General features: G+C 41.8%; 1 protein-coding gene across 3 annotated transcripts in view; it reads left to right on the forward strand.

Annotated features, from left to right (window-relative positions):
* The window catches only part of NOL10 (nucleolar protein 10), a 71,858-nt gene that overhangs the window by 33,955 nt on the left and 9,941 nt on the right, over positions 1-27,962 (forward strand). For all 3 annotated transcript variants that reach the window (XM_044418175.1, XM_044418185.1, XM_044418194.1), the window contains 7 exons: positions 1,028-1,080; positions 11,808-11,934; positions 15,905-15,984; positions 16,069-16,167; positions 17,650-17,739; positions 25,079-25,252; positions 27,025-27,272. In XM_044418175.1, the coding sequence (XP_044274110.1) occupies positions 1,028-1,080; positions 11,808-11,934; positions 15,905-15,984; positions 16,069-16,167; positions 17,650-17,739; positions 25,079-25,252; positions 27,025-27,272 (871 nt within the window). The remainder of the gene's footprint in view (positions 1-1,027; positions 1,081-11,807; positions 11,935-15,904; positions 15,985-16,068; positions 16,168-17,649; positions 17,740-25,078; positions 25,253-27,024; positions 27,273-27,962) is intronic.

Genomic DNA, 27,962 nt, shown 5'->3' on the forward strand with positions numbered 1-27,962 from the left:
GTAGTTTGTTCTTGGGTTATTTTTGGGGCTTGCCAGGGAATGACAGGCTACAGTTCCTGGTTTGGATATAACACAAACCAAACCATAGACAGAAGGTCCATGGTTTGTTTCACCAGTCACTCCCACTCATTCATATTCTCCCATAATTTTATAAAGTTCTGGTTATTGTGTCATATGAATCAGGCCATTGTTTCATGTGTTCTTTCCTTTGAAGGTATTACAAGCTTCAAGCTTTGAAGAGACCTTTTAAAACTTTCATTTCCTTATGAAAGAGCCTGTGGCTGTCCTGTTCGGCTGCAGATGGCTATCTCCTTAAGATTAGAAAACACCTTCCTAATATGTACCCATTAATTTTTGAAATAGGGAAATGAGTGTCTTACTTGCCTTAATTGTGTACATCTTGTGTACAACTTGCTATGAAAGTTACATTAACCCCCTCTGGCTATAAAATGATTAACCACATATTACTAATGGACTAGATTAGATAGTATCTGTTAGAACACACACTCAGGCTGATCATTTTTCCACTATAAGTTTCTTCTGATTAGTAATGTTAGAGGTCAGTGCCATGTAAAAAATGCAGAGCTGAGACACTAAAATTCGGCTTGCATTTCCTGTTAGTGGGTGTTGGCTATTAGCATACTGCTGAGCATGTGTTGACTAGGCTTACTAACAAGTAAATTTCAGCAGAAAGTTTTAACAATTTGGATGCCTACACCATTAAAATCAATAGCAAGTTTTCTATTGAATTCAGTAGAAACTTTGACATACGTTGCATGTGTATGGTTGTAGGAGGGTTTATGTGGTAGGTAACAGGACAGAGAAAGGAATTACCCAAAGCACCATGGAATAAAGGATTTTTTTTACTGACCAGTGCTTCTATATCTACTGAACAATTCAGTGTCTGTTTTGTATTGGCTTTTGCATTGATAAAATATCAGCAGTATTTGTACAAAGATCCTTGTTCAATTCAAACTTCCAAGAGTTAAAAAGGACTGAACAACCTTACTTTTCCTAACATTTGTAGGAATGCTGTTCACAGCCAATGAAGCCCCCAAAATGAATATCTACTACATACCAGTAAGTACAGCAAAATTCTTTACTGTCCTCTATTCTGTTGCCTTTGAACACTAAATGATAGGCCTGTGCTATTTCTTTCTTAAAGTTGGTATGGTGTTCTGATGTTTGTATGCATGTTTTCCTTCATGGCTTAAATTTGCTAATGAAAAGTATACAAGAAAAAGTTGTCATGGATGCATTTCTCTCCCGCTCCATTGAAATAATACAAATTCACCAATTTTAATAGAACAGGATTACGCAGAGTATTTTAAAGAATTATGTGTCTTATATCTGTAGCAGTCCTAAAGCTTTTCTTTGACTCTTAGCGGTTGAGTTTTGAATTGTCATACTGAGAAATTTGTAGAAAGAACGAAAAAATATTTTTTCTGTTTAAAATGATATAGACTTAAAATGTGCATACATGCTAGATCTGGGATCTGAAAATTGCTTTCTATTTTTACTGAAATATGTCAGCTTGCAATATTAAAAAATGTAGTACATACAGCAATAAACAACTCAGCAAAAATAAGTTGATTAGCCCAAGTATTTACTTTAAAAGCTTACTTAAAGTATTCCTGTTTGACAGGATGGCTGTGTTCACTTGTCTCAATAAACCATATTTTTTTCACAATCTTCCCCCAACCTGACACCTTTCAAATGTTATGGGCTATGGATTCCCTAATGCATGGGTCCTCAAACTACGGTCCGCGGGCTAGGTCCCGCTATAGCTTGGCATGCATGCACACAGCGAGGTGCCGGCTTGGACTCACTCAGAGAAAAGGATCTCCTTGTGAGCAAGCCAGCGCCTTGCCGGGAGAGCCTTTTCTCCAAGCAAGGAGCGAGGAGACAATTGTTTTGGACTTGCTTGGAGAAAAGGATCTCCTTGCAAGTGAGTCCATAACGATCTCCTTGTGAGCAAGTTGGCCCCGAGGTGCTGGCTTGCTCACAGGGAGATCGTTTTGGACTCGTTGGGAGAAAATTATCTCTGTGCACGCATGTCCCTGCCTTTCTGCGCATGCACATGTGCGTCCCCCCAGCCCACGCCCCCTGGCCACACCTCCTTGGTGGCCCGCACCCATCACTGGCACCTTTCAACTGGCCCTCTATTCAACAAGTTTGAGGACCCCTGCCATAATGGTTAGCAATGCTTGCTGGGGTGATGGAAGCTATAGTTCAGAAACATCTGGGGACCATGAGGGTGGGAAAGGCCAATGTATTGCAATGGGAACAAACCACTGTAAATTCTATGTACTTGTGCCTCCTTTCTCTTCTCCAGAACAGCAATACAGAGTATGGATGCTTTTGGTTCCATTTTTTATTATCTAGAACTTCTTGTTTTATCTGAACCCAACAAGTTGGGGTTAATCTTAATTATGGCTTGTTTGCAAAAAGTCATCTTCAAACCATGGGTTGTGAAGTTGGCTTATTTCAACAAACCACAGCTAATATTAATCACAATTGTAACTTCAGAAATAAACTGTGGTTAATAAAAAAAGTGGGTGTTTCCATTCTCCTCATGTTGCACTGGGGGACCATGCAAGACCAAGACTTGTTGTTTGTTGCCATCATGATAAACCATGGTTATCAGGACATCAGAATGCAGCCATCATGAGCAGGAAGTTGGACAAATGGACCACTCTGTGAATGGAGTTGCAAAAGTAAGAGACCATCTTTGAAAAACTCTGTCTCACATTCCATCTGCTGCATTTCAGATGGCATATAGGAAGCAGTCATTGAAGCACAGGTCCTGGACCATGTAGGGCCTCAGAGCTAAAATCAGCTTTTTATTTTGGTCCAGAAATAAACTGGCAGTCAGATAAGCTGAAAATAATGCTGAACAAATGTGGTCTGAATGTCATGTCACAAGAAATGATCTGGCTGTTGCGTTGTGCACCATGTAAAACCTCTGAGCACTTCTGAAAGCCAGAGCCAAGTAGAGCATGTTAGAATAATCTAGCTGTCTTTAGGCATGCCTGCATGGGATTCTTGCCTTCTTCCTTTTGAGCAGCAGATTCCCATTCCACATGAAAAACCACAATTTAAAATCCCCTTAGTTTCAAAAAGAACTTGTGATGTGCCATGATTGCATGAGGCAGGGGGTTGTTTTGAGAAGCATGTGCAAATCTTAGTTTTGCATGCAGAATTAATTCACGGTCATGTAATGTTTTGCAGAAAGATTCTTCTCAGCGAGTGTGTGTAGGGGGGAAAGAAATAAAGTAAACAGCGCATTCAGTCTTGGCTTCACAGAGCAAGGGCGTATCGGCATGTGTAGAAAGTGAAGGTGGTTTTTTTTGCCAAATTATATTGATGTGCTTGGATTTCAGAAGCTGTATGGCTTGGTTTTTTCCTTCACTGAGCTTTGATAGAACTTAAACATATCCATCAGGATTGTAGTGCTGTCAGTTACATGCCTCTGTGATGATTACAAGGAAGAGCACTGTTCTGAATTCCGCCAAATGGCTGCAACCAGATTATTAAAAATCAATTTGCATTTACTCTCCCTGCTCTGCCAAACACTTACAGTGCTTGACTTTTCTAGTTTGTAGTTTGGGATGTTGATTCAAAAAAGTCAAGAAACTAAATTCCCTATTTCCTAAAATAGATATGGAAGGACCTTGGATGTGCTTCCTCCATGTAGAATGTGCAAACACATAGACTTCTTTAAGAAAGTGTGCAAGGTAGTCCATTAGAGTGGGAAAAACAATAGAGATTGGGAAATAACCTCATAATTGCTGCTTTAATTTGCATAACTTAAATCTACAATCAGGGAGATAAAATTTGTGCTTAAATATCACATGCTTTATAAGTACTTTAGGAAGAACTTCAGTTGCAGAGTTACCTGTACCAGGTGCTTGTGTGTGTGTGTGTTCCTGTTTAACTCTGTAGAGGAATGTGCCCTTATGTGTCTTGTAATGTAACAGCAAAAGAGCAGAAGTGCATGCAAGATTTCTCCCAAATTTCTGCTATTTGGATGTACTCAAAGTGATGTTTGATTTTGATTTCTCCTGCTCATCTTGTTACCTAAGTGACAGCATTCGCCCATCTTCTCATAGCTTTGCTTAGTCACTGCTTTGCCTCTGCATGGGAGGAAGAACAAGAATGGGGTTTTCTCCTGGCTAGGAAGATCTTGCATTTCAAATAAGTGGACAAACACCCTAGCATGCCAGTTAACTTCTATGGTGGGAGCAGGAAAGTGTGCAGAGGAGAACTCTCCTGTTAACCTAAAAACAAAATCTTAATGTGGGCAGTTCAATTCTATGAAACACTTGTTTTTTCTGAGTGACTGTTCTACTGACCTGGTTTTTCTGGCAGTATTCAAGATATCCGTTGTAAGTGGTAACTCATACGATCCCTGTGTTTTCCATGGTGATCTCTGAATTTGTCGTATAGCACCTTTCTGTGGGTGGCCTTTACTCACTGGAACCTGAATAGGCATATAATGAAGGAAGGATTCTTTTTAACCTCTCATCAGGTTTGGAATGTGAAATGTCTACGGAACCACCCCCTTTCAGAAAGTGATGCAAGACTTTTTTATTCAGTTATGGTCTTTGGGTTGACCATTGTTCTTTCAGTCCATTAACTGTGACTGTTAATCTTTGTCCATTAGTCAAGGCAATTTTTAAATTGATTGAAGGGGTTTCAGTCTATTTAAACTGATTGACTAGGTAACCAGTTTTGGTATTCAAATAGTTTTTAGTACCATTATTTTAAAAAAATGGGTATCAGGTACCATCTTGAAATATGGTAACATGCTGTCTGCTATGATACATTCATGGAGCATCTAAGAACAAAGTAGACTTTTTCCTCACAATGTTTATTAATATATAGAAATTTATGCAGATTAATGGATTAAAAAGAATACTAGTTTCAGCAACAGTGCTATTAGTACATGCTTTATTAACTTTGCTTCTAAAGGTTATTGAGACATCCAAAATGATGTTTAAAAATATCAGAATTCTAGGATATAATGATAGAATTAGAAGTTCAAGGATGATTTTTGTGGGGATGATCGTTGTGTTGGCCATGGGCAGTTGAATTGTTTTTATAAACAGAATGAGACTAGAATTTTGGATACTGGAAGGTGGTTGAAATCAGAATCGAAATACTGGAAGAGTGTTGACCTATTAAAGATGACTTGAGCCATATAGACATTTATGTGAAAGACAGAATAAGGTGATGACGGGGGTGTGAAAAGGAATGTTGTATCTGCTTTTTGGCTTTCCAGATTGTGCCGCTTTTATCTTGTGTTTTTAAATTGTATATAAGTTTAGCAGGACTGTGCTTAGAATTTGCAAATAGTATTTATTTGCAAAAGTTGTCCTCTTGTTTTCCAATGCTATGAGGAAAACTTGGTAATGGGAAATAGTTCAGTATCAGTTTTGCTATTTTGATGAAGAGCAAAGTAGGCATTGTTCAAACTGCTTCTTAACAACATGTCTGTTTCCTTTTTTCTGTCTCTCCACATTTGAAATAATGTTCATATAAAACTACTAGAACAGAGAGAAATGTGGGATATTTAGACTGTACTTCACTCGTACGACTACTATTCATGCTAAATACTGTCTTTGTTCTTTCCATGGAGTTTTAGTCTGTCTATAGTAGGATGGATTTCAGGTGAAAGGCAGCAGTTTGCCCACTGGTATTTTTAAGTATAACTTACTGAATGATTATTGTTCCTTCACAAAACAGGAAATGTGGGTTTCCTATCTGTTTTCAGATAAGTACTTTCAATCTAAAAAGTAGCATGTTGGGCTTATTCACAACAAAGGAAATCCTCTACTTCCCATCATAACATGTTGCCTCAAAGGAAATGCGCGTGTGTTGGCATAGGTGCGGAAATCATCCAATGTGTGACACTCAGGAAGTAATTTTGCAGCCATCCTGTAGGATCTTTAACACATTTGGATGTCCTGTTGAGGGTCCTGTCCTATGTGTGCTTGGTAAACAGTATATCAGTAATCAGCAGGTGGGGATACACAGGTTAGATGCAGCCCATGTATAGATAAACTAGAATTGCTTTGATGGGGGCACCTTAGGAGTGCAAGAATTGGAGCAAACACTTGCAGAGAGGTACAAAGACTCTGTGTTGCTGTATTTCCAGGGGATGCTATTAGGAAGAGAAACAATTCCCTCCCAATTACCTCTGAAGCTGGCTAATTGACAGCAGACCATGCTTTGCTCAGTTGGCTCACTCAACCAGCCCATCAACATGTCCTAAATTTAAAAAAGCCTTGTGCGGCACTACAAAGTGTATGGAGTCTTGTACCCAAGTGGGATTATATAGGGGAAAAATTCTTATGAGAGATCCCTGTGGTGTGCATCTTTTGAATGATAGTCTCAGAAATCTAAAATAAAGGAGAGGTTATCACTTTCTTAAAAGCTTTCTAGAATAGGCTGCTGTAACCTCTTAATATCTTAATTATGTTTGCTGTTGATTGTACACTTACTTGAGAGTCAGTACTATTGAATGTAGTGTGGGGCTTGTCTCTTTGTAAACATGCATAAATCTGTACTATTTGAAAATGACCTGGCTCAAATTTAACAATGTTTTGTTTAACCCGTTAATTGTTGTGATATTTAAACCCAGGCTTGCTAACAAACTATGGATTGTTAAGTATGAAAAACCCCTAAAGATAGTCTATGGTTTGTTGTTGGATTGTAAACTCTTGGGTTATTTTAACCCATGCCTTTTTATTACATGTGAACTCAACTCTAGGCTGTTCATGTTCATTGTTACATCTGGCTGTGAAGATGGCAGGCAAGAGTGGTAAAACATAAATAGCTGCTCTATATGCCAGTGCTGCAGTGGCATTTGGGATACAGAGAGGAAACCAGTGAAGGTGGAAGGGCACAAACAACCCAGGGACTGAGAAAACAACCCGCAGTTGAACTTCCAAACAAACCCTGGGTAGGGCAAAGAATCATAGGTCAGAAAAAACATGGGTTAGCATTCTGTGCAAACTCAGTCAGTGAATGTTTTAGACCCAAATATGCTATTTAGGATGCCTGTCAGATATTGGAGAGAACTTGTAAGTCTGTTTTGTCAAAAGATTTGCCCTGAATGTATGGAAGGGGTGAAAAAAAATCTGCTTTTGATTTTGCCAGAATTCTTGCCATTTTCACAAGAGTCATTAGCAACTCTCATCACCAGCCAGCACTGCCCTACAATGCTGTTCTGCAGCGGCTGACCTACAGGCTAGAGGAAGAGTTTTTGTGGTCAGTAGTAGGACTGAAAGGCCTTGACAGGTTGAGTGTGTACCATAACTTTGCTCTTGCAGCCTGTGTGAGTAGAAGTCTATAAAGTATCTGACTCTGCAAAAAGGCAAGTTTGGACCAAGGTAGGGGGAAACTGAGGACACTCATAAAGTCCTATAAAGAAAGTAATTAGACAGACTGTAGAGCAGGAGAATGAAAGATGCCCAATAAGTATGAAATTAGCAATAACGACACTTTTTGTGTTCTTTAGTATTCAAAGGAGCAACCTCTACTGCGTTTTGACAAATTGTGACTTCGTCCTTTTTCTTGGGGCAGCTTACTCAGAGGATGAGCAGCACATCTGGAATCTTAATCAAAGAGCCACAGGGTGGCCCCTTGCCTCTTATTTTGTCTTATTATTTAATAAGACAAAATAAAACTCTGGCAGATCACTGAAAAGTAGAAAGCCAAATTCACCAAAATTATTATTTTAAACTTGTTTGATTGTCAGGTAATACTATTTTAAATAAATACAAATTTAAAAGTGCACACTATTTCAGGTGCTTATTCACAGCAGGATGTTTTGTGTATGTTTAATGTCAAAGATGTTATCTCTGAAGACTTGGGTTTTGATATGCAGTTAATTAAGAACATTAAAAACAAAACTCTACCAGAGAGCAAAACTTGCTAGGAGGTCCCCTATTTCCGTTTATCAATGCTGAGAATTTTCTGTAGTGCTGATGGAATTGCCTGTTGTGCCCACTTTTAAGGATTCTGAAATTGCAGTCTTTGTAAAAATAGCACACATTTTGGGGCTGTTGAAAAACTAAATCTGAGTTTTGCCATTGACAAAGCTGAGCAGCTATTAATAAATGCCCAATCCATGTTGAAGATGGAACACAGAGTTATAGAGAGCCAGTGAAAGCAGAAGGGATTGTTGTTTCCATTCTTCCTATCCTCTGCTTAGGATGCAAAGGTTTAAAGGAAACCTTAAGAGTAATCCCTAAATTGAGTTGCAATCAGGGGATAAAAAGTGTCTATTCTCAGGGTGAAGGGGAATAATGGTTCTTATGGGTAAAAGAAAAAGTAGATGAATGGGGTGTTCCACTCCTGTGCTTGGTTTTATAAATACAGTAATACAGAGTTGCTATAGATTTCATCATTCATCTTATTTTAGCTAAACTTGAGCTGTTTTAGTGGCACACAAGTAGATTTCCCCCCTTTTACTGGGTACTGCAGTAGAAAACACTGATGAGATTTTCTCTAAAGCAGAGGTAAGCGACTTGTGTTCAATATTCAAATCTAATATTCACTGCAGATGGGCATTAGATTCAGGCAAAGTCCAAACAGAACTGAGTGGCTTCGGTCTAGTTCCATCACTTCCTGAGGTGGATTGGGCATCCCTCCAAACTGACCAAAAAACCAAGCCAGAGGTGAACAAGGCTTTATGACCAACCTGTTTTTTGGAGCTTCTGGAGAACCTAAGAATTTGTCTCCTGAATATAGTGTATGCTAGTTTTGTTCTATTAAATGGCTGAGTCTGGAGCGGGGAGGTGCAGGTAAGTCACTGGCAGGGACTCCTTCTAATCTTAGGGTCCATTTACTAAATCATCCATTTGGTGGACAGATTCTTTTGCTTCAGTGAAATTCTTGTTTCTTCCTTTTCTCACAGTTGTATAATAGCTTGCAGCAGCTTGCGAGTGGGAAGTAAAATGATAAATTCTCCAATTCTCCTTTGTGTTTAAGTAGGGTATCTTGTCTTCAGGTTTTATTTGTTCATGATTTCATTCTATTTTCCTTAACTATATCTTCTCTTAGGCCTGTTCTGCAAAATCATTGGGTTTGAAACAATTGTAGCTGTTTTTCTATTTCCCATGATTGTCAATGGGAAGCATGAAGCCACAGCTTTTCAAAACTCAGTTCTGATTCAAAACCCAACCTTCATCAATTTTTAGTGTACTTCTTGTCCAAGGTATATAAGTTTGAAACAGTTTTAAGGGTGCTAAGGATATTTCTTAGTAGCTTGTACCTGGAAAATAAATCCACAAAAAATTAATGATATGCAATATTCAGAAACTTTTTGGGTTTCTTTAAAACAAAAACCAAAAAAATGCTTACCTTTAGAACACTGCTTTGCTTCAGTATGTTATAGATTCCCTATTTCTGCAGAATAGCTGTACTTTTGTGGCCTTTACAAGTGTTGTACTCACCCTGGTATATGTTAAGTATTTTCCTCACTCAAGGTATGAAGGGTATGTTCAAGCGGTGATTATTTATTTAATTATTGATGTACGGCATAGCTAAAATACATTTCTCTCTCAGTAATCAAGCAACAAAAACAACATAGCAGTCAGTGTCCTTTGAAATTTCTTGTTTGTTTCCACTGAAATTATAATCACTGATATAATCAAAGGAAGCAGGCCATCTAAAGTTCCATTTTGTGGGTGCTTTGGGTTGGAATACTTGCTACAATTCCTGTTTCCTTCCCCCTGGCTTTTGATGTTGGTAGGGATGCACTGTCTACAGTACAGCGATTCAGTTAATCTAGGTTCAGTGGGTGTGACTGTGCTTATGATAGTGAGAGAGGGGCTGATATCATTAGTGGAAAAGAGTTTAGCAGGTCAACATCTTGCAGGAAATGGAAACCTGCATTTGGAGACACATTCATAATACTGTATCTGGGTTGATAATTGACACCCAAAGGGAGATAGTAATCTACAAAACTTTTTCCACTTAACATGTGCCATTTCATATTCCCATGAATTCTTGTGTAATGAAAGGGTTGATCAGGCTGTTCCACCCTGCCCCCTTCCCAGTGTTTCAGCCTGAATGCCAAATTCAGTTTCGGAGACACCCTCGGAGGCCACATTCAAATGGTGAATGGAGCTGAAGGCAAAATGGGTGGGAGCAATTTAAAAAAAAAAAATCCCAGCTTGCTTTGGCTGAAAGCTCTTATTGCCAGGAACTAAGCTTTGGAAGAGGCATTTCAGAGTTTTAGAATGAGAGGAAGGTATGTAAAAAGACAGGAAATGTGCCAATCAGTAAGCAATTGAAGAGGGGGCAGAGCATTCTGGGGGAACCCAGACTTGGCCCCCGGGCTTGTGGTTCCCCAGCCCCTGCTATAAGGACACATCTCAATTGAAGAGAGTGGGCCTAAAATAAATCATTTCCATGGCACTGAGGACTGATAGTAACCACAGCATATTGAAAATACACATTTAGCACCATGATATACCAGTTAAGCAGTGTAAACTACTGAGTATCTCTTTAATTCTTTCCTTCAGAAAATACTGAGTGTAGGAAAAAGTATATGAAGTGAATTCTCCTAAGAACTAATATTTGAGGTAATTGCAGATTCAAGATAGCATTTCTTTACAGCTGTACAGGGATACTGCAAAACCATATCTAATCTTTATTTCTTAATTGGACAAGAAATTAACGAATAAAGTAATTGTACAAGAAAGTGTACTATGGTGTTGTTGCCTGGGATTCAAAGAGGCTTGTGTCTGGAAGTTAGACACTTGTTTTCAGATGACAAGTGTTGGAGCCTTTTCCAGAGCACCCCCTTTCCTTAGAAACAGGAAAATGAACATGACACTTACTCCATTGCTCCCCAAATACACATTTGAGGCAGTTTGGATCTTGGCAGCTATCCTATTCTTCGGCATCTCTCATTCATTGCCCTCAGTGTTAGTGTGAACAAGAGTATTTCATACACATGAAGCGTTCAGTTTGGTAAAACTTTCACAACCAGGGATTATTTAGAAGATGGTAAAATAGTATCTGATTTGAATTGGAAAACTTAAAATCTTTCCCAACTTACTCCAAACTAATCTTGCTTTGTAATTTAATTAGGATAGTTGGAAAGCAGTCAATATGAAAAAATATTTGTATTACGTTAAAATACCCACATGCGTACCTGCAATGGAGTATCATGCCAGGACTGTCACTTCTCCATCAAAGATGTTGTTTCTCATGAGTTTTCACACAGCTTAATCATGGTTGCTAGTTACTGGGCAACCAATTATTTTAGAGTGGCATATAGGCCACAGTTATATTATGACCTTGTTCAGGCATAATGACAACCCAGAGTACAGTTGAGCATGGCCTGTCGTTTGTTACGTGTGAATCAAAACCTCACAACACAATAGCAAGCTGAGTTCATTTCCTGGGTTGTTTATGGTTCACAACTGTAGTGCAGAATACTAACATAACTCATATATCAGCAACAACCCATAATCAACCTAAATTCTGGATTGTCATTATATGCAAACCAGGGCTTTCTTTAAAAAAATTCTATGTTTTTTTGCATTCAAGCTGCATTTCCCCAAATAATACTGTAGTTTAATGGTTAATAATCTGTACTATACCTGTATAGTTTAGGCATGCATCTTACCAGGACTTGCACCAGTAAGACATCTGGCTTGATCATGTCATTGTCTTGTACCAACTTAAAAGTAAAAGATTCTGGTCAGAGTAATGATGTGTAATAATGGCTATTTGACTTTCATAGAAATAATAATTTTTTATGTCTAACCTTAATGCATCTACAGGTTTTAGGCCCTGCTCCAAAATGGTGTTCATTCCTTGATAATTTGACAGAAGAGCTAGAAGAGAACCCAGAGACCACAGTGTATGACGACTATAAGTTCGTAACGAAAAAAGATCTTGAAAGTTTAGGTAAATTGATACTGGTCTGAATAATGCAAGAGGTTTGTTTGTTTGTTTGTTTGTTGCCATGTCCTTTTCCTTTTTGCTTTCTTCTCAGTGACCACTTCTTTTACATACTGCTTCAGTGGATATAGCACACCTTACAAAGCAGCAGAGCAATGGAGCTGCTCGAATTTTGTCCCAGTCCATTGAGTCAGTTGTCACTGCATGATAAGCTTTTCTACAAATAAGCTGCATTGGGTTTGTTGTTGGCTCAGTAACCCACATCACTTCTGACAGAAGAACAGTTACTTTGGGACTAGCCATGGTTTCTCTGCCAGCCTTCCATGTATTCCATGGAACTTTGTGACAGAACATGTCTCGTTCCCTTGTCCCTACAGAAGGAAACCTTTCCAGCTTCCTGCCCCACTCTGGTTAACAACCCCTTTTCTGGGCATTTTTCCATTCACAACTTTAAAAAAAAAAAGGTGATTCAGAAGTTCGCAAATAGGTTCCTCTGTCAAAAATAAAGAGACTGTTAGTCACAAATGCACGATTATGTACATTTGCCTATCCATTATTAACTTGCTTCAGTGGTACAAATAATTATCACCTCTGTATGTGTTGAAATCCCACTTCCCTGTTTCATTCTGTTACTGTACTAGTTTATCATTTATATCTTGCCTTGTATTAAATGTATATCCCACCTTTTTCCCTTCAAAGCATCTCGTTGGTTTGCATGGTTCACCTCCTCCTCCTCTTAAGATAAGATTAGATAAGATTAAGGTAAAATAAGATTAAGATAGTCCTCACAACAATCCTGTGAGGTAGTTTGGGCTGAGAGTCTGTGACTGGCAGTCACAGAGCTCTCGCCCCAAGAGCTCTAGCACTTCCCTTTGACCTGACCTGAAAAACTGACCAGTGTTAATCCAAAGTGTAATGGGAGAGGATGCAGTTGGCAAGTGTCCCCCCCCCCACTCCCCATTACAACTGCTCTTTGAAGAAATTACTTTATTTACAAGCACTTTCCCCCTTTTTGACTGTTTCTCAAGTGCACACAATTAATATTTTTATTAATATCCCACCACACACTATTAGTTTGTTGTGCAAACTCAGTCAACAACAAGCTGTGGGTTTGCAGGGTGGCATTTGCATGGATAACAAACCATGCTGAGGAAAATGTCCTGAGTTTGGGCATCAAGGCAAGCCCCCTGAAACAACCAAGGCTGAGAGAGCACCACACATCACAAGTGGCCGTGTGATGTAAGCCAAGCCATGATACAAACTTCCAATTATGAATCCACCTTTTGGAAATCCATATATGGAACTTCATCATCCTAACTTGTTCCACTTTCCAGGAATGTTTGTATTAGTTGATTCACCCTCCAAATATACATAAGTAGAGATTCTCCTTGGCATTTTTGTAGGGCCAGCTTTGTGAGAGCTGCTCTATTCAGTGTAAATGTTGCTTATTTCTATGGTCATATAGCAATTTGGGAATAATTAAATTTTGCTTCTTCATTGATTAACCCTTAAAAACACTTCATTAAAACATTATCTTTAGACAGATAATTCTCCCAGAAGAGTGCCTTTTGGCATACAGAATTCACCTTATTATGTAATGATGATTAAACTAATTCTTTATAGTCCATTTGCTTCTTGCATTTTAACACTTACAAGTAATTCACAAAAATACAAAAAGTCACGATAATATTCTGAAGGTAGAATAACATTCTTATTTATCACACAGATGGACAACTGACCCATAAACGGTCTTCCTGTCTTTATAGGAAGTCTGTAATAGAAGCCAGAATAGATCCTAAATTCAAAGGCCATGCTTATATAGGTCCGGAAAGGCCTGACTTTTTTTGTGCTTGGAAAGTTATTTCTTCAGACCACCCTATTCATTTTATTGCTCGAATCATTATATACTCTGCTAGCAGTATGATGGGCAGAGGGGAACCACGACGAAAGCCCCTCCAATAAAGAAATAAAATGTGGAAAGATCCATTGGAAAGCTACAGCATGGCTCCATCTGCGTTTTGTTTGAAGGCATTCTCATGCTTGCCTCTCTTCTTGTCCCTGTCATTGGAGAGCAGGCTGCCCAGCTGGTGCACCTTGCTGGGTTTGCCATCACCACCCAGGAAGGACTTCTGATTTTCCCCTCCACACCCCCACACACAGACACAGACACAGAGGAGTGAATAGTTCCATTTCTCTGCATCCTTGAAGAAGACACCACTTTTTGCCTCTGCCACCGTCTCCACTTAAAAGCCATCAATGCGATTTTCAACACTTTCAAACAATAAAGCCTTACCATAATAAAGTAAGAACATTAAACCAATAAAATATTGAGACTGCAAGTTTTAAAAGGCTAAATTAAAATGATGTATCTTCCTGTCTTGTGTGAAAGCCGGGGAGAGGGGTGTAATCATAACTGCATGTTTGGGCAGGGTTTTGTACCAAGCTTACTTTTTGCTGTATTACCGAATTGGCCCTTAGCTGGGATGGTAGAAAGTTGCAGGCCATACTGGCCTTAGTTACAGGCCTTATTTCATGGATTGGTTTCTCCTTTTGTCTCCACTGCAAGGGGGAGAGGCCTTGCCTCCCACCTTTCCTTCCCTCCACTCTCAGGACTTCCCTCACCTCCCTGCCTGCTGTAGAGGAACCTCTCAGACAGAGCTGCCACTGAGGGAATGGAGCTGAGGTGGCGAAACCTAGCTCAGAACAATCCTGGGCTGCTTCTGCTTTTAGCCATAAAAACAGGCAAACCATTTACAGCTGCCTCCTACTGAAAGAGAGAGAGGCTGGTGCAGCTTTTCATAGCTTCTAGTAGGCCTGGAGAATTTGCTGCCCTTGCCCATTTCTTGGACATGACAGCATAGTGTGGGCAAAACACACAGGACTTCTTTATTTTCTGTTTACAGATCTGTATTAAATAGCTAACAAGGAATTGTATATGACACTGTTTAATTGCTCACATGCAGGGACATTTAATGAGTATGCCCATTTTCTCTGTGCTCATGCTGGGAAACTGTCAAGTGAAATTGGACCCATACTGACTATAGCAGACTTTCCTGGCCTGGATTTAGGGAAGATGGGTGTGCTGTGTATACTCTAAAATGTAAATTAATTAGAAAATGTTTGTTGTGCACATGTGTAAAGCTTGCAAAATACATATTTCATTTCATTTCAATACTGCACAATAGCTGAAGTTCCCTGGCCAGTTTCCAACACATAATATACAATAGAAAGACTGCATTAAAATACAATAAAAAGATTACCATACAAAATTTAAAACAAATGTTAAAAAGCTAGAATAGCTAATACAAATTAAATAATACGTTCTATTATGGGAGATAGCACAGCCCCAGTAGAATAATAAACTAATGAAATGTCCCTTGGTAGAGGACAATCTTAACCTGGTGCTGAAAAGATATTAAAGTTGGCATCGGGGGGTCTCAGTAAGGAGCTTGTTCCACAGCTGGGGAACCACCACAGAAACAACCCTTGTTGCCACCAACCAAGTCTCCTTCGGAGGTAGCAATCAGAGGCAGGCCCTTGAATGTGATTGTGATGTCTTGGTAGATTGCGGTTGTGAGAATTGTTGCATCAAGTATTGTGGTCCCAAAGCATGTAGGCCTCCATAGGTTAAAACCAGCACTTGACTTGGGCTCAGAAGCATATGAGCAGCCAATGCAAGTAGGTCAGAATTGCTGTTAAATGGTCAGACTGTATGGTTCCTGTTATTAATCTGGCTGCTGCATTTTGCACAAGATGCAGCTTTTGAACAGTCTTCAAGGGCAGCCCCATATCAAGGGTACTTGCACAGGATTTGCACATGATAGTGTGTAAAAGGTACACTAGCTCCTTGCCTCCACATGTGTAGAAGAAATGTTTTCCATTAAGTAGCTGTACATTTATTTCCTGTTTCTTACAAAACACTGCCCTGGTTTATTAACATGCTGGCCTGTTTTGTTTCTCTTTTTCCCCACACCAGGGCTGGCTCATCTTATTGGATCACCACTTCTCCGAGCATATATGCATGGCTTTTTCATGGACATAAGATTGTATCACAAGGTAAACTAGACTAAATGAGAATGGTTAATTATATGGCATCTTGTGAGATCTTTCTATTTAGCAACTTCTGGTTTGTGTTCACAGGTCAAAATGATGGTGAATCCTTTTGCCTATGAGGAATATAGGAGAGAGAAAATTCGGCAGAAGATAGAAGAAACACGTGCACAAAGAGTGCAATTGAAGGTAAAGGTTCAGCTTTTCAGGAAAGTATCCATGAAGGTTTGGTTGCACCATGACAGATTGGTTAAAAAAAGAGAAAGAACTTCTATTAAACCTGTACATTTGTGGTGCTTTGAAGCCAAGAGCCGGTGTGGTGTAATGGTTAGCACTGAGGACTTTGGATATCTGGGTTCTAGTCTCCACTCAGCCATGAAGCTCACTGGGTGACCTTGGGCAGTTACTGACTCTCATCTCAACCTTCCTCACGGTCACAAGTTTGGTTTGAGGATAAAATGGCAAGGAGGGTTATTTAATTTTCCTTGAGTTATTTTCCAAAAACAGATGGGATATAATTCATGCATAATATTAGGCTTTGTGACTAGGACTTGCAGGAAACAGCCCAAGTCTTACTTAATTGCTTCTTGGCTAAGTATATGTAAGTTTCTAATGTAGTAAATAAAACAGCCACAATATGACTTGAATTATTCTGTGCAATATGGGCAACCTGAAGCATAGACCTCATGTAGTGGTATGGGAGCCATTGCATTGCTGTCCCTCTGCCACGCCACTGGCATAACATGAGAAGAATTCAGCTACATGGGAGGAGTCCATGCTGCAGCTCCTTGCCACAGAAAACCTTGGCATGAGGCCAGGAAAGGCCTGAGGGCATTTCCAGTTATTGGGCTGATATGATAAACCTGGATTTTTACTTGCTGAAAGTTGGAGAACTTTCTGAAACGTCCAAAATTGCATCAGTATAATTACTGGGCTAGATCCAATACTGTCCAGGCAGGAGCAGTTTCCCTGACCCCTTCCTCCTCATGGAAGATGCTTCAGTCCCCTGAAGTGATGGCACAGAAGGAATGGTGGTGCTAGAGGACCCCCCCCCCCACACACACACACACACACTCAGACACACAAAATAAAAATAAAGAACAGGAAGAGACACCTACTTTGAACATAGTGCTTCCACCCATGGAAGGCAGATTCTAGATCCAATCCAGTATTTAGGTCATGACCCATCCCCTTCATTAGGAAATTTACAGGCATATTCCCTGAGTTACAAATATCCAAGTTACAAACAACTCATACTAACAAACTCCTCTAAAGCGTATTATTTTTTAAAAAAATTACTGTGGAAAATCAGCATCATCATAGGAAGCAAGAGGGGAGAGAGGGAAGCTTCCAAAGCAGGCCTTCCTGCCCCACCCATCTGGAGAAGGAAATCTTTCTGGCATTTCCTTGCTGCATTGAGGAGGCACTGGTGCCGTTGGGGGCAAGGCAGGGTAGAGATAGTCACAGTTTTTCCACTTTCACAGGGGTCCTGTACCCCTAACCCCTGTGGATGTGGAGAGCCAAATATGCATGATCCTGCTTATGTACAAATTCAACTTAAAAGCAATTTCCATTTTATCAGGAATGAAACTCATTCATAAACCAGGGATTGTTGTATTGAACATGCAGCATATAAGATAAAAGAAACCCATGCTTCTTTTCATTTACTAGAAACTTCCCAAGGTTAATAAAGAGCTTGCACTGAAGTTGATTGAGGAGGGAGAAGAAGACTCACTAAATGCAAGAAAAAAGAAACAAAAGGTAAAATATCTTACTCTGTTTCTTCCATTAATTTTGTACAAGAATAAAAGTGTGGGTGGCATCAGGTGTTAGATATGCAAAGGGAATCAATGCTGCTGTTTTGGTGGGGAAGCATGTCTGCCTTGCAGAAAGTTCACGATTCAACCCCTGGACCTCCAGTTCCAGAATTTCTGCTGGTAGGTACTGCAGAGCCAGCGTGCATAGACAAGGCTGAAACAGATGGACAAATAGTTTGACCCAGTAGGAAGGAGCTCACCTGACTTCTGTAAGCCTTTTTGAAATCTATCAGCTCTTGGATAGCATTAGTTTAATATAATATTGCACAGGGGCCTGTATATGTGCTATAATTCTAACTGGAGGCTCTCTGTGTTACTAGGGGTGCATCCCTCTGCATGTCTAGACAGAAAAATGTCCAAATTCCAGCATTCCCTAGGCAGCATAGCTAGCTGTGGCATGCTGGGCCTTGTAGCACTTCTTTCTGTCTAAATATTTAGAGGGTTGTTCTTTAAGTTGAAAGATCACTTGATTTCTTGTAGTTGGGGAAATGAATGAGAGAGAGAGCGAGAGCGAGAGAGAGAGAGAGAGAGCACGCGCGCGCGCGCATGCACATCCTATTATTGAGAAGTTACATTAGAAGTCATAGTGGTTAAGGCTGGCTCAAACTGCTGCGTGTGATGCCTAGAAAAAGTTAAAAACTTGACTAAGATACATAGGTGGTGATACAGATTATCATATGGATATTCAGTCCTCAGCTCTTCTGGCATTTTAAACTTGGCCTTACATTTATCTCAGTTTAACCGTAAAATACATTATGACAACAACTTCTGACTTCTTCCCTAATGGGCCATAAAGCAGCCGGTGTTGGTAATGTTCTTGTTCATTATTCTTTCTGCATATTTTTAGACCTCCCATTACGGCTCAAAGAATTTTCCTTTCTGGGCAGCTGTACAAACAAGTTGTTGGACCAGATTGATTCCCAGGTGTTAGTACTTTTCCAGTGGCTGCAGCTAATGACCTTCTCACTAGTAAAAAGTGAATGTTCACTACATGGCTTGCTGAAGTAGCATAACCTTTAGTAAACTTGTAACTTACTTTATGAAGATAAAACTGTTTAATTCAGTGGTAGCTAGGACTAAATAATTCTGTTCCAACATTCCTAGCATTGTCCATGTAATAGCTCACATACATGCATTACCATGGACCAAGTGGATGTCTGTTTGCTTCAGCAAACATTCAAGCAACCATTCCCAAGGGAACTTATATTAAGATCATGCTTTATTCAAGTAAATATTCAAGTAAGAATATTGTTGACCTTAACTCAGCAGCACTGAAGCCAGTTGAGAGCAGCATATTGCAAGGAGCCCTAACACAGCATGTAGACCCACACAGGGGTCTCCAATGTGGCGCCCATAGCGTGCTTTAGGAAGCACCAGCTGCCTGTGACACTAGCACTGGGTCTCATTGGCTCCGCAGAAACAGTCGGGGTGCAACCGCAGGAATTGATGCTATACAGTGTGTTATTTGAAATCTGTTTAAAATGAGGCAAGCATACATGTATATATAAGCAGCATACATACATACATACATACATATATATATATATATATATATATATATAAGCAGCTGTCTATATATATAAGTAGAATGAACAAATATTTTTCTCGTTTTTGACATGATCTAGAAGAGGTCAGTTCTAATGCTTCACATTTTATGTATGTATGTATGTATGTATGTATGTATTTATTTATTTATGGCATTTGTATGCCGTCCTATTGCATAGGCTCGGGACAACTTACATAAATAAAATAAAACATAATACAGATAAAATCCAGATTCACCCTGGCTGCATATTAAAACCTATAAACTGATATTAAAAGTTATTAAAATATTGTTGGAATAAAAAGGTCTTTGCCTGCCGCCAGAAAACAAATAACGACGGCACCAGGCAGACCTCTCTAGGGAGTGCATTCCATAGGCGGGGTGCCACCGCAGAGAAAGCCCTCCTCCAGGTACTTTGCCTGCTAATGTCTTTCACGGAGGGTTCCCCGGAGGAGGGCCTCTGCTGCCGATCTCAGGGGGCAGGAGGGTAAATATGGAAGAAGGCGTTCCTTTAGGTATCCAGGTCCCAAGCCGTTAAGGGCTTTATAAGTAATAACTAGCACCTTGAATTGAGCCCGGACTTCGATGGGAAGCCAGTGAAGCTGGTAGAGGACTGGGGTTATATGAGAGTAACGCCCAGTCCCCGTCAGCAAACTGGCTGCTTTATTTTGCACCATCTGAAGTATCCAGACTGTCTTCAAGGGCAGCCCCACGTAGAGCACGTTACAGAAATCCAGCTGGGAAGTAACCAATGCATGTGTCACTGTTGCTAGGCAATCGTCCTCCAGGTAGGGACGCAGCTGATGGATTAACCGAAGCTGAAGGAAAGCGCTCCTCACCACTGCTGTCACCTGAGCTTCCAGGGACAGCTCTGGGTCAAGGAGCACTCCCAAGCTGCGGACCCTGTCCTTCAGAGGGAGTGCAACCCCATCCAGGGCAAGGTCCAAGTCACCTACCCAGGAGCTTGAACCACCCACCAACAGGACCTCCATCTTGTCTGGCTTGAGCTTCAGTTTATTGGTCCTCATCCAGCCCATTAGCTCGGCCAGGCACCGGTTCACCTGGATTGGTTGAAAAAGAGAGGTAGAGCTGGGTATCATCAGCGTACTGATGATTCTGCAGCCCACTCCTCCTGATGACCTCTCCCAGTGGTTTCATGTAGATGTTGAATAGCAAGGGGGACAAAATGAACCCCTGCGGTACTCCATGGCATAACTGCCATGGCGCAGAGCCAAAGTCCCTCAAGCACCACCTTTTGGAATTGGCCTTCGAGGTAGGAACGGAACCGCTGCCAAGCAGTGCCTCCTACTCCCAGTCCTGCTAACCTATCCAGAAGGATAACATGGTTGATGGTATCGAAAGCCCCTGAGAGGTCCAGGAGGACCAACAGGGACACACTCCCCCTGTCTCTCTCCCTGCACAGGACATCATACAGGGCGACCAAGGCAGATTCGGTACCATACCCGGGTCTGAAGCCAGACTGAAATGGGTCCAGATAATGAGTTTCATCCAAGAGTGCTTGGAGTTGTCCCGCCACCACCCGTTCTAAGACCTTGCCCAAAAACGGGATGTTGGCCACCGGTCTATAGTTGGCGGCCATCTCTGGATCCAGGGACGCCTTCTTTAGGACCAGTCTGACTACCACCTCCTTTAGAGGTGCAGGCACCCGGCCGTCCCTCAGGTGTTAATGACCTCTAGGATCCAGGCACCAATCCTGTGTTTGGCCTTGGTCAGTAGCCAAGACGGGCAAGGGTCAAGTAAGCAGGTGGTGGGACGTACTTGCCCAAGCACCTTGTCCACATCATCAGGCCGCAATAACTGAAATTCATCCAATAATATCTGACCAGACGAAGTCATCCGCACCTCCCCTAGAGGATCTGAATCACTAGTAGAGTCCAGCTCATGATGAATCTGAGTGATTTTCTCCTTGAAGTGCTGGGCAAAGTCGTCAGAGTGGGCCATCGAGGGTGGTACAGGATCTTTCTTAGGACCTGGATGAACCAGCCCTTGTACCACCCGAAAGAGCTCCTCTGGATGGCATTGTGAGGAGGCAATGGAAGCGGAGAAGAATTTCCTTTTCGCTGCCCTCACCACCACAGCATAGGCTCAATAATGAGCTCATAAGCGTATTCGGTCAGATTCATCCCGTGATTTCCTCCACCTATGCTCTAGATGTCTCCCAACCCGCTTCATCACCCGTAGTTCAGGTGTATACCATGGGGATGAATGGGCTCTGCCAGGCGGGAGAGGATGCTTAGGAGCAATCGTGTCAATAGCTCTGGCCATTTCCCCATTCCACAGTTCAACCAGAGCATTAACAGGAGCGCCAGCTTTATCAACCGGAAACTCCCCCAGAGCTTTCAGGAATCCATCCAGCTCCAAGGGCAGTCCAACACAATAGGGTCCGCACCCTTACCGAGGGAAAGGCCAACATCGAGCTCAAACCTCATGAGAAAGTGGTCTGACCGTGACAGGGGAGTCAAACATAAATTGCTCACCCTCAGATCACCCTCTTCCTGCCCTGTCGAGAAAACCAGGTCCAGCGTGTGTCCACGTTCATGGGTTGGGCCTATGACATATTGAGGCAGCCCCATGGCCATCATAGAGGCCATGAAGTCCTGAGCCGCCCTGGTCAGAACAGTCTCAGCATGGAGATTGAAGTCCCCCAGGACCAACAGCCTGGGGGTCTTCAACACCAGGTCCAAGATGATCTCTGTCAGCTCAGGCAGGGAGTCTGATGGACAGAAGGGTGCACCGTACACCAGCAGAATCCCCAGTCTGTCTTGGTTGCCCAATGCAAAGTAAAGGCACTTGGTCTCGAGAGAACAGGAAGCCCCGCAAGAGAAATTGAAACTCGATAGATTAAAGCAACTCCCCTCCCCTCCGGGCGTGGCTGGTGCTGGACCAGATGCCCAGGCGGGCACAGTTGAGAGAGGGACACATCCCCCCCTCTTCTGCCCAGGTCTCTGTAATGCAAGCCAGATCGACCCCCTCATCTACAATTAAGTTGTGGATGAGGGATGTTTTGTTACGGACCGACCTGGCATTAAGCAACAGCACCGTCAGGCCTGAGGGGCGGTTGATAAGCATACCCGGAACCTTCCGGTTGGGGGAATAACCAGAAGGGGGAACAGGTGTCAACCATCTGTCCCTCTTTCTTCTATGCCGACACATTAAACCCCCAACGCCATATCGACCATTGCCCAAAACCACCCCAATGGTGGCACCCACGTGCTCCCCAGGCAACCCCATAGCACATCTGAGCTAATAAAGCTCACTCTGAACAATGTTACATAGAAATAGAGGCAAATACAAAATTGGGGAAGCTTAAAGACTCCATGCAGTGTTTTCCTCTGCATCGGAAGTTTCTGATGCCACCAGAAACCTGCTAAGTGCTTTTTAACAATGGCTTCTTGTTCTAAAGCAGTCTGACATGAGATGGGCTGCTTTAGGTTTAAAAATGGAATGCGTGAACTTGAGGCATCTTCTTGCCTGTTGGCTCAAGAATTTAAAAAGCAGCATTGAATTTTACTGCTGGACTATTGGCAAGTAGGGAGGTCTTGTTGTTAGGAAAAGCACTCAACAGTGGTTCCTCTCTGGATCAGGTCTACTTGGGAAGTAATTTGTAGTGTTGTGTAACCACAACTCTATAAAGTGGGGTGTGCTGACAGTTTTGCTGTGTTACTGCATGTTTGTGTTTTGTGTTAGCCGCTTTGAATAACACAAAACAGATGGTATGGGGCAGATCCATTTTGCCTGCCATGTGTCAGTTGCCATTCTGTTGAATAGCTTACAGTCAAATCTTAGGTAAGTCTGGAAAAAAGATGTCACATTCCTACTCACAAGCTACAAATCAGACATCCAGAATCTTTCCAGCCCTTCCCAGAGCTTGAATCTCTGGTAGCTAAAAATGGTTTAGGTTAATGCTGTTGGTAAGTTATGCTGGTTCTCAGTTTGTGTCCATCTAGCAATTTGAAGCATGGGGTGGGGTCACTTTAACTTGAGCAATTGCAATTAATATGTTGTATATAATCTGACATATTGCTGCACTGGTACAATATTCTGTTACTATGTTTGGGCATCATGGTAAACCATAACCTATAGTTTAGCATGATTAGAAGAAGCTTCAGCATGCCTTAGGCTCACGCACTCTCCTCTGCCAACCTTTTCCCCAGTGCAGTTACAAGTATATTCAGTATTTGTTTCAGTTTGCCATTAATCCCATTTTAGCATAATGTCAACACTCCAAATTGGTTAAAATTCCCAGATGGGCCAGTTTCATAACAGCTGTTTGAAGTTTGTGTGTTCCAAACAATCCATAGTTAAGAGTAACCACAGTGTTTCTAGTTTGGATGCCATAGCTACCTGTGGTTGATCTAATATTGTGGGAAAATTTCTAAATTCTTCCACATGACAGTGCCAGAGAAGGAGGATTGATTGTTGCAGCCTGAGTCTCAATGCAGCTTGTTCATGCCACGCTAGTTCAGGTGGTTTTAGCTTGCTTGCTTGCTTGCTTGCTTGCTTGCTTGCTTGCTTGCTTGCTTGCTTGCTTGCTTGCTTATTTATTTATTTATTTATTTATTTATTTATTTATTTATTTATTTATAGCATTTTTAAGCCGCCCCCATCGCAGAAAGCCTCAGGGCGGCTTACAAAGAAAATAAACAACATAAGATAGAATAAGATTAAAAATCTGGAGCATCTCGGCAATATTTTAAAACCAATAAATAAAAACAACAATTAATTAAAATATCGTTTAAATAAAAAGGTCTTGGCCTGGTGCCGAAAAACAAATAACGATGGCGCCAGGCGGACCTCTCTGGGGAGCATATTCCATAGGTGGGGCGCCACCACAGAGAAGGCCCTCCTCCAGGTACTCACCCTCCTAATATCCTTCACGGAGGGTTCCCGGAGAAGGGCCTCCTCCGCCGATCTCGAGGCGGGAGGGCATATATGGATGCAAGCACTCCTTTAGATAACCAGGTCCCTAGCTGTTGAGGGCTTTATAGGTGATTACCAACACCTTGAATTGGGCCCGGACTTCAATGGGGAGCCAGTGAAGCTAACGGAGAACTGGGGTTATATGAGAACAATGCCCAGTCCCCGTCAGCAACCTAGCAGCTCTATTTTGCACCAATTGAAGTATTTCAACCATCTTCAAGGGCAGCCCCACGTAGAGCATGTTACAGAAGTCTAAGCGGGAAGTTACCAATGCATGTGTCACAGTCGCCAGGCAGTCGTTCTCCAGGTAGAGACGCAGCTGATGGATCAGCTGAAGCAAGGTACTCCTCGCCACTGCTGTTACTTGAGCTTCTAATGACAGCTCTGGGTCAAGGAGCTCTCCCAAGCTGCGAACCCTGTCCCTAAGAGGGAGTGCAACGCCATTCAGGACAAGGTCCAGGTCCCCCATCCCGAAGCCCGACCCACCTTACCAACAGGACCTCCATCTTGTCTGGATTGAGCCTCAGTTTATTTGCTTGATGTGCAAATTCTTCCTGTGGGATTAAATCCGAACACTTACTTGTACTTAAATGAGACAGATGTTGATTTTTACTAACATGGTGAAACATGCTGAATAAATGGGGGAATGAGTGATGAAACTGGTGAATTGATGAAGAAAATATCTTTACTTCCCAAAATGCCCACTTTCTTTGAAGACTGTATTCACTTATCAGGTGCATTTTAAATGTTTCATTTAAGCTTTGCATCCTACTCTCAACTTTGTGTCTTTTTCTCCTAGAAAATGCCAAGCATTCTTAGCGATGATCGCTTCAAAGTCATGTTTGAGAACCCGGATTTCCAGGTGGATGAGAAGAGTGAAGAGTTCAGGCTGCTTAATCCACTCATTTCTAAGATAAGCGAGAAAAGAAAGAAGAAGCTGAAAATGTTAGAGCTTCAAGAAACCCTGGAAAAGGTGAATTTCTGAGATTGCCTTTTATTGCCTGTCCCCCGCTTACAAGAGCATGGGTGTGATCTGCTTGCTTTGGGGGTGTGGCCCTTGTTCACTCAGGATTCCCAGTAGGAGCTGGTAGAACCCCCATTGTCTTAGTCTTTGCTGTGCACACATACATCTTACTAGTACTTAAGCACATGCGCTGGCAGCCCATTGGGGAGGGAGGGTCTCTGCATGCCCCCCACAAACTGGCACGGGCAGCTGTGGGAATTCTAGGGGCATTTTTACACACACCCCAACACAACCCCCTTGTGGGCTGCACTGAGAGCTGGGTTTTTTTTTTAAAGTTGCTTAAATTGGGCCACAAACTGCTACCTAGCTTAGAAGTGCAAAGAGAGCCAAATTTGATGCTTTAAGTACGTCATAGCTTGTTTTATCATTTAAAAAAAAACTTGAGGTAGTTATGTTTATGGTCCCCTTGCTGCCATACTGGAAATCTGAAAAGAACTTACATGTGTACTTGGGAAAAAAAAGGAAAGGGAAAGGTATGTTCAGGCAACATTAAATATGATGGTTAGTGCTTTAGAGTCACTGTCAGGATGGACAGGTTTGTGACTTCTACATTCTAGCAGAATGACAAAGGTAGGTTGTAGAGGGAAAAACAACAAACATGTGACATCTTTGGAGTACCTCCAAGTTAGTGGTAAAGGGTGAAACTTGCACAAGCTCCTGGGTTCCCTCTCTGGCATCTCGAGTGGGCAACAGGGCACGTGGAAGAGCTGGAAGGCCTTGGAAGAGCTGCTGCCAAAGTTCAGCAGTGCTGGGTTCTCAACAAGCCAGGCATCTGACTTGGTATAAGGCAGCCTTCTTTGGGGAGACAAGCAGCTATTTGTAGTTCTGTTCTTAAATGTTCATGCTGTGGCATTGATTGGGTTTGCATGATTGGGGAAGGAAATTAAGCTGCTGTATCTTATCTTCCCACCCCGTGCATGCCCGTCACACACTGCCAAATTTTCATAATTATCTTTACCAGGCCTAGCTTGTCACCGGGTGCATCAACTGGTGAGTTTACAGGCCACCTCAGACCCCATGTCTTGCTCTAGGGTGGTGGGGTGGCTTGTAAACTACATCTTCACTTGCAAAGTCCAGAAGACACAAAAAGCGTGTCCAGTAACGCTAATGTAGCCCTACACAACAGCACACACGAGGTGGGCAATTGCACCATGACAGCTTATGCTCCTTTCCCAATCATATGAACCTGGCCAGAGTTCAAAGTGCTTCAAGTAACTCAGTGATGACTGCCCGTATAAGATATTTGAATGAGACAAAACTAAATCACATGTCCAGGTGGTTGGGAATGGAATGATAACAGAAAGGGCTTTCTTTCCCACACATTTGGGGTTTTCCCAAAACCTCATCTGCTATACAAAATGTTAAATCTAACTGACTGAATATATTTTCTCTCTTGCCTGTATGAGGAAGTTTTGTCTTAATATATCCCTCCCAGAGCTGCAGATGCAGTATAAACTGTTGTAAACAGCCCAGAGGACCTTAGCTATTGGGCAGTACAGAAATAAAATACATGAAATGATTGTGATACTTCAGCAAGTATATTCTGAGCCCCTGTATTCTTCGCTACCTCTCTATCCCTGATTGTCTGTTAAAATCATAGCCATCACCAAAATAGTACATATGTAGAGTGTCACGTACTCCTAACTGGGTAAGTGGCTCTTCTAAGAAACATGTACGAGTTGTTGTTGTTTTTTAAAAAAAGTAACTATTTTTATCTACAGGAAGAGGAGGAAGAACCAGAAGGAAAACCAAGTGATGCAGAAAGTTCTGAGACTTCAGATGATGAAAAAGGCTGGGTTGAAGAGGTCAGGAAACAGCGCAGACTTCTTCGCCAAGAGGAAAAAGTAAAACGACAGGAAAGGTTCAAGGAGGATCAGCAAACAGTCCTGGAACCAAGATTTTTTGAGATTAAAGCTGGGGAAGAATTTAGAAGCTTCAAGGACACCGCCAAAAGGCAAAAGTTAATGAAGTAAGACTGGCATCTCTTATTTCATTCACTAGATTTGTGCTTAATTCTCCCGCACCCTTTAATGTAATTGATGTGTTGGTGGTTCCAGATTTTTCAGTGGACAGTTTGTTTTTATGGCCAGATGTGGTGATATAGCGAGCATATATATCTATGCATGACTATGATGGCCCTGATTGAAGATGGTACAAAACCTCAGGCCAGCAGACCAAACTTGGCTTTCCTTGGGTCATAATACTGACTACCTTTCTCCTGACCATTTTTTTTTTATGATTTCCTGACTTTTGTGCAGTTTCTCTCCATTGAAATGCCTCTCGTAAGACTTAGCCCCTGGTAGTAAATGCTTTGCTGGTATGTTTGGTGTTGCAGCTCCATGCCTTTTGTCTTTTGTCCTGCCAACCACTGGAATGCAGTCCCCAAAACCTTCTCCAAACTGGAATTTGACCCTCAGGTTGAAAGGGGTTCAGCTCCTATGTTCAAACAACTGCACCCCAGTCTGCCTTCTGAAAGCCAGCCTAGGGCTGTGCACAGAGAGGTGCAAGCCATGCATGAGGCCCATTGAGCCCTGATGTGCAGCCATGGATAAAAGTTGTAGGACCTATATCTGGCAAACCTGCAGTTTATCTTGTTGTTGTTAGTCGCGAAGTCGTGTTCGACCCTTCGTGACCCCACGGACAACATTCCTCCAGGCCT

The sequence above is a fragment of the Varanus komodoensis genome, unplaced genomic scaffold (assembly GCF_004798865.1).
Source record: "Varanus komodoensis strain SLA01 unplaced genomic scaffold, ASM479886v1 scaffold10, whole genome shotgun sequence".
In the NCBI taxonomy this organism is placed as follows: Eukaryota; Metazoa; Chordata; class Lepidosauria; order Squamata; family Varanidae; genus Varanus; species Varanus komodoensis.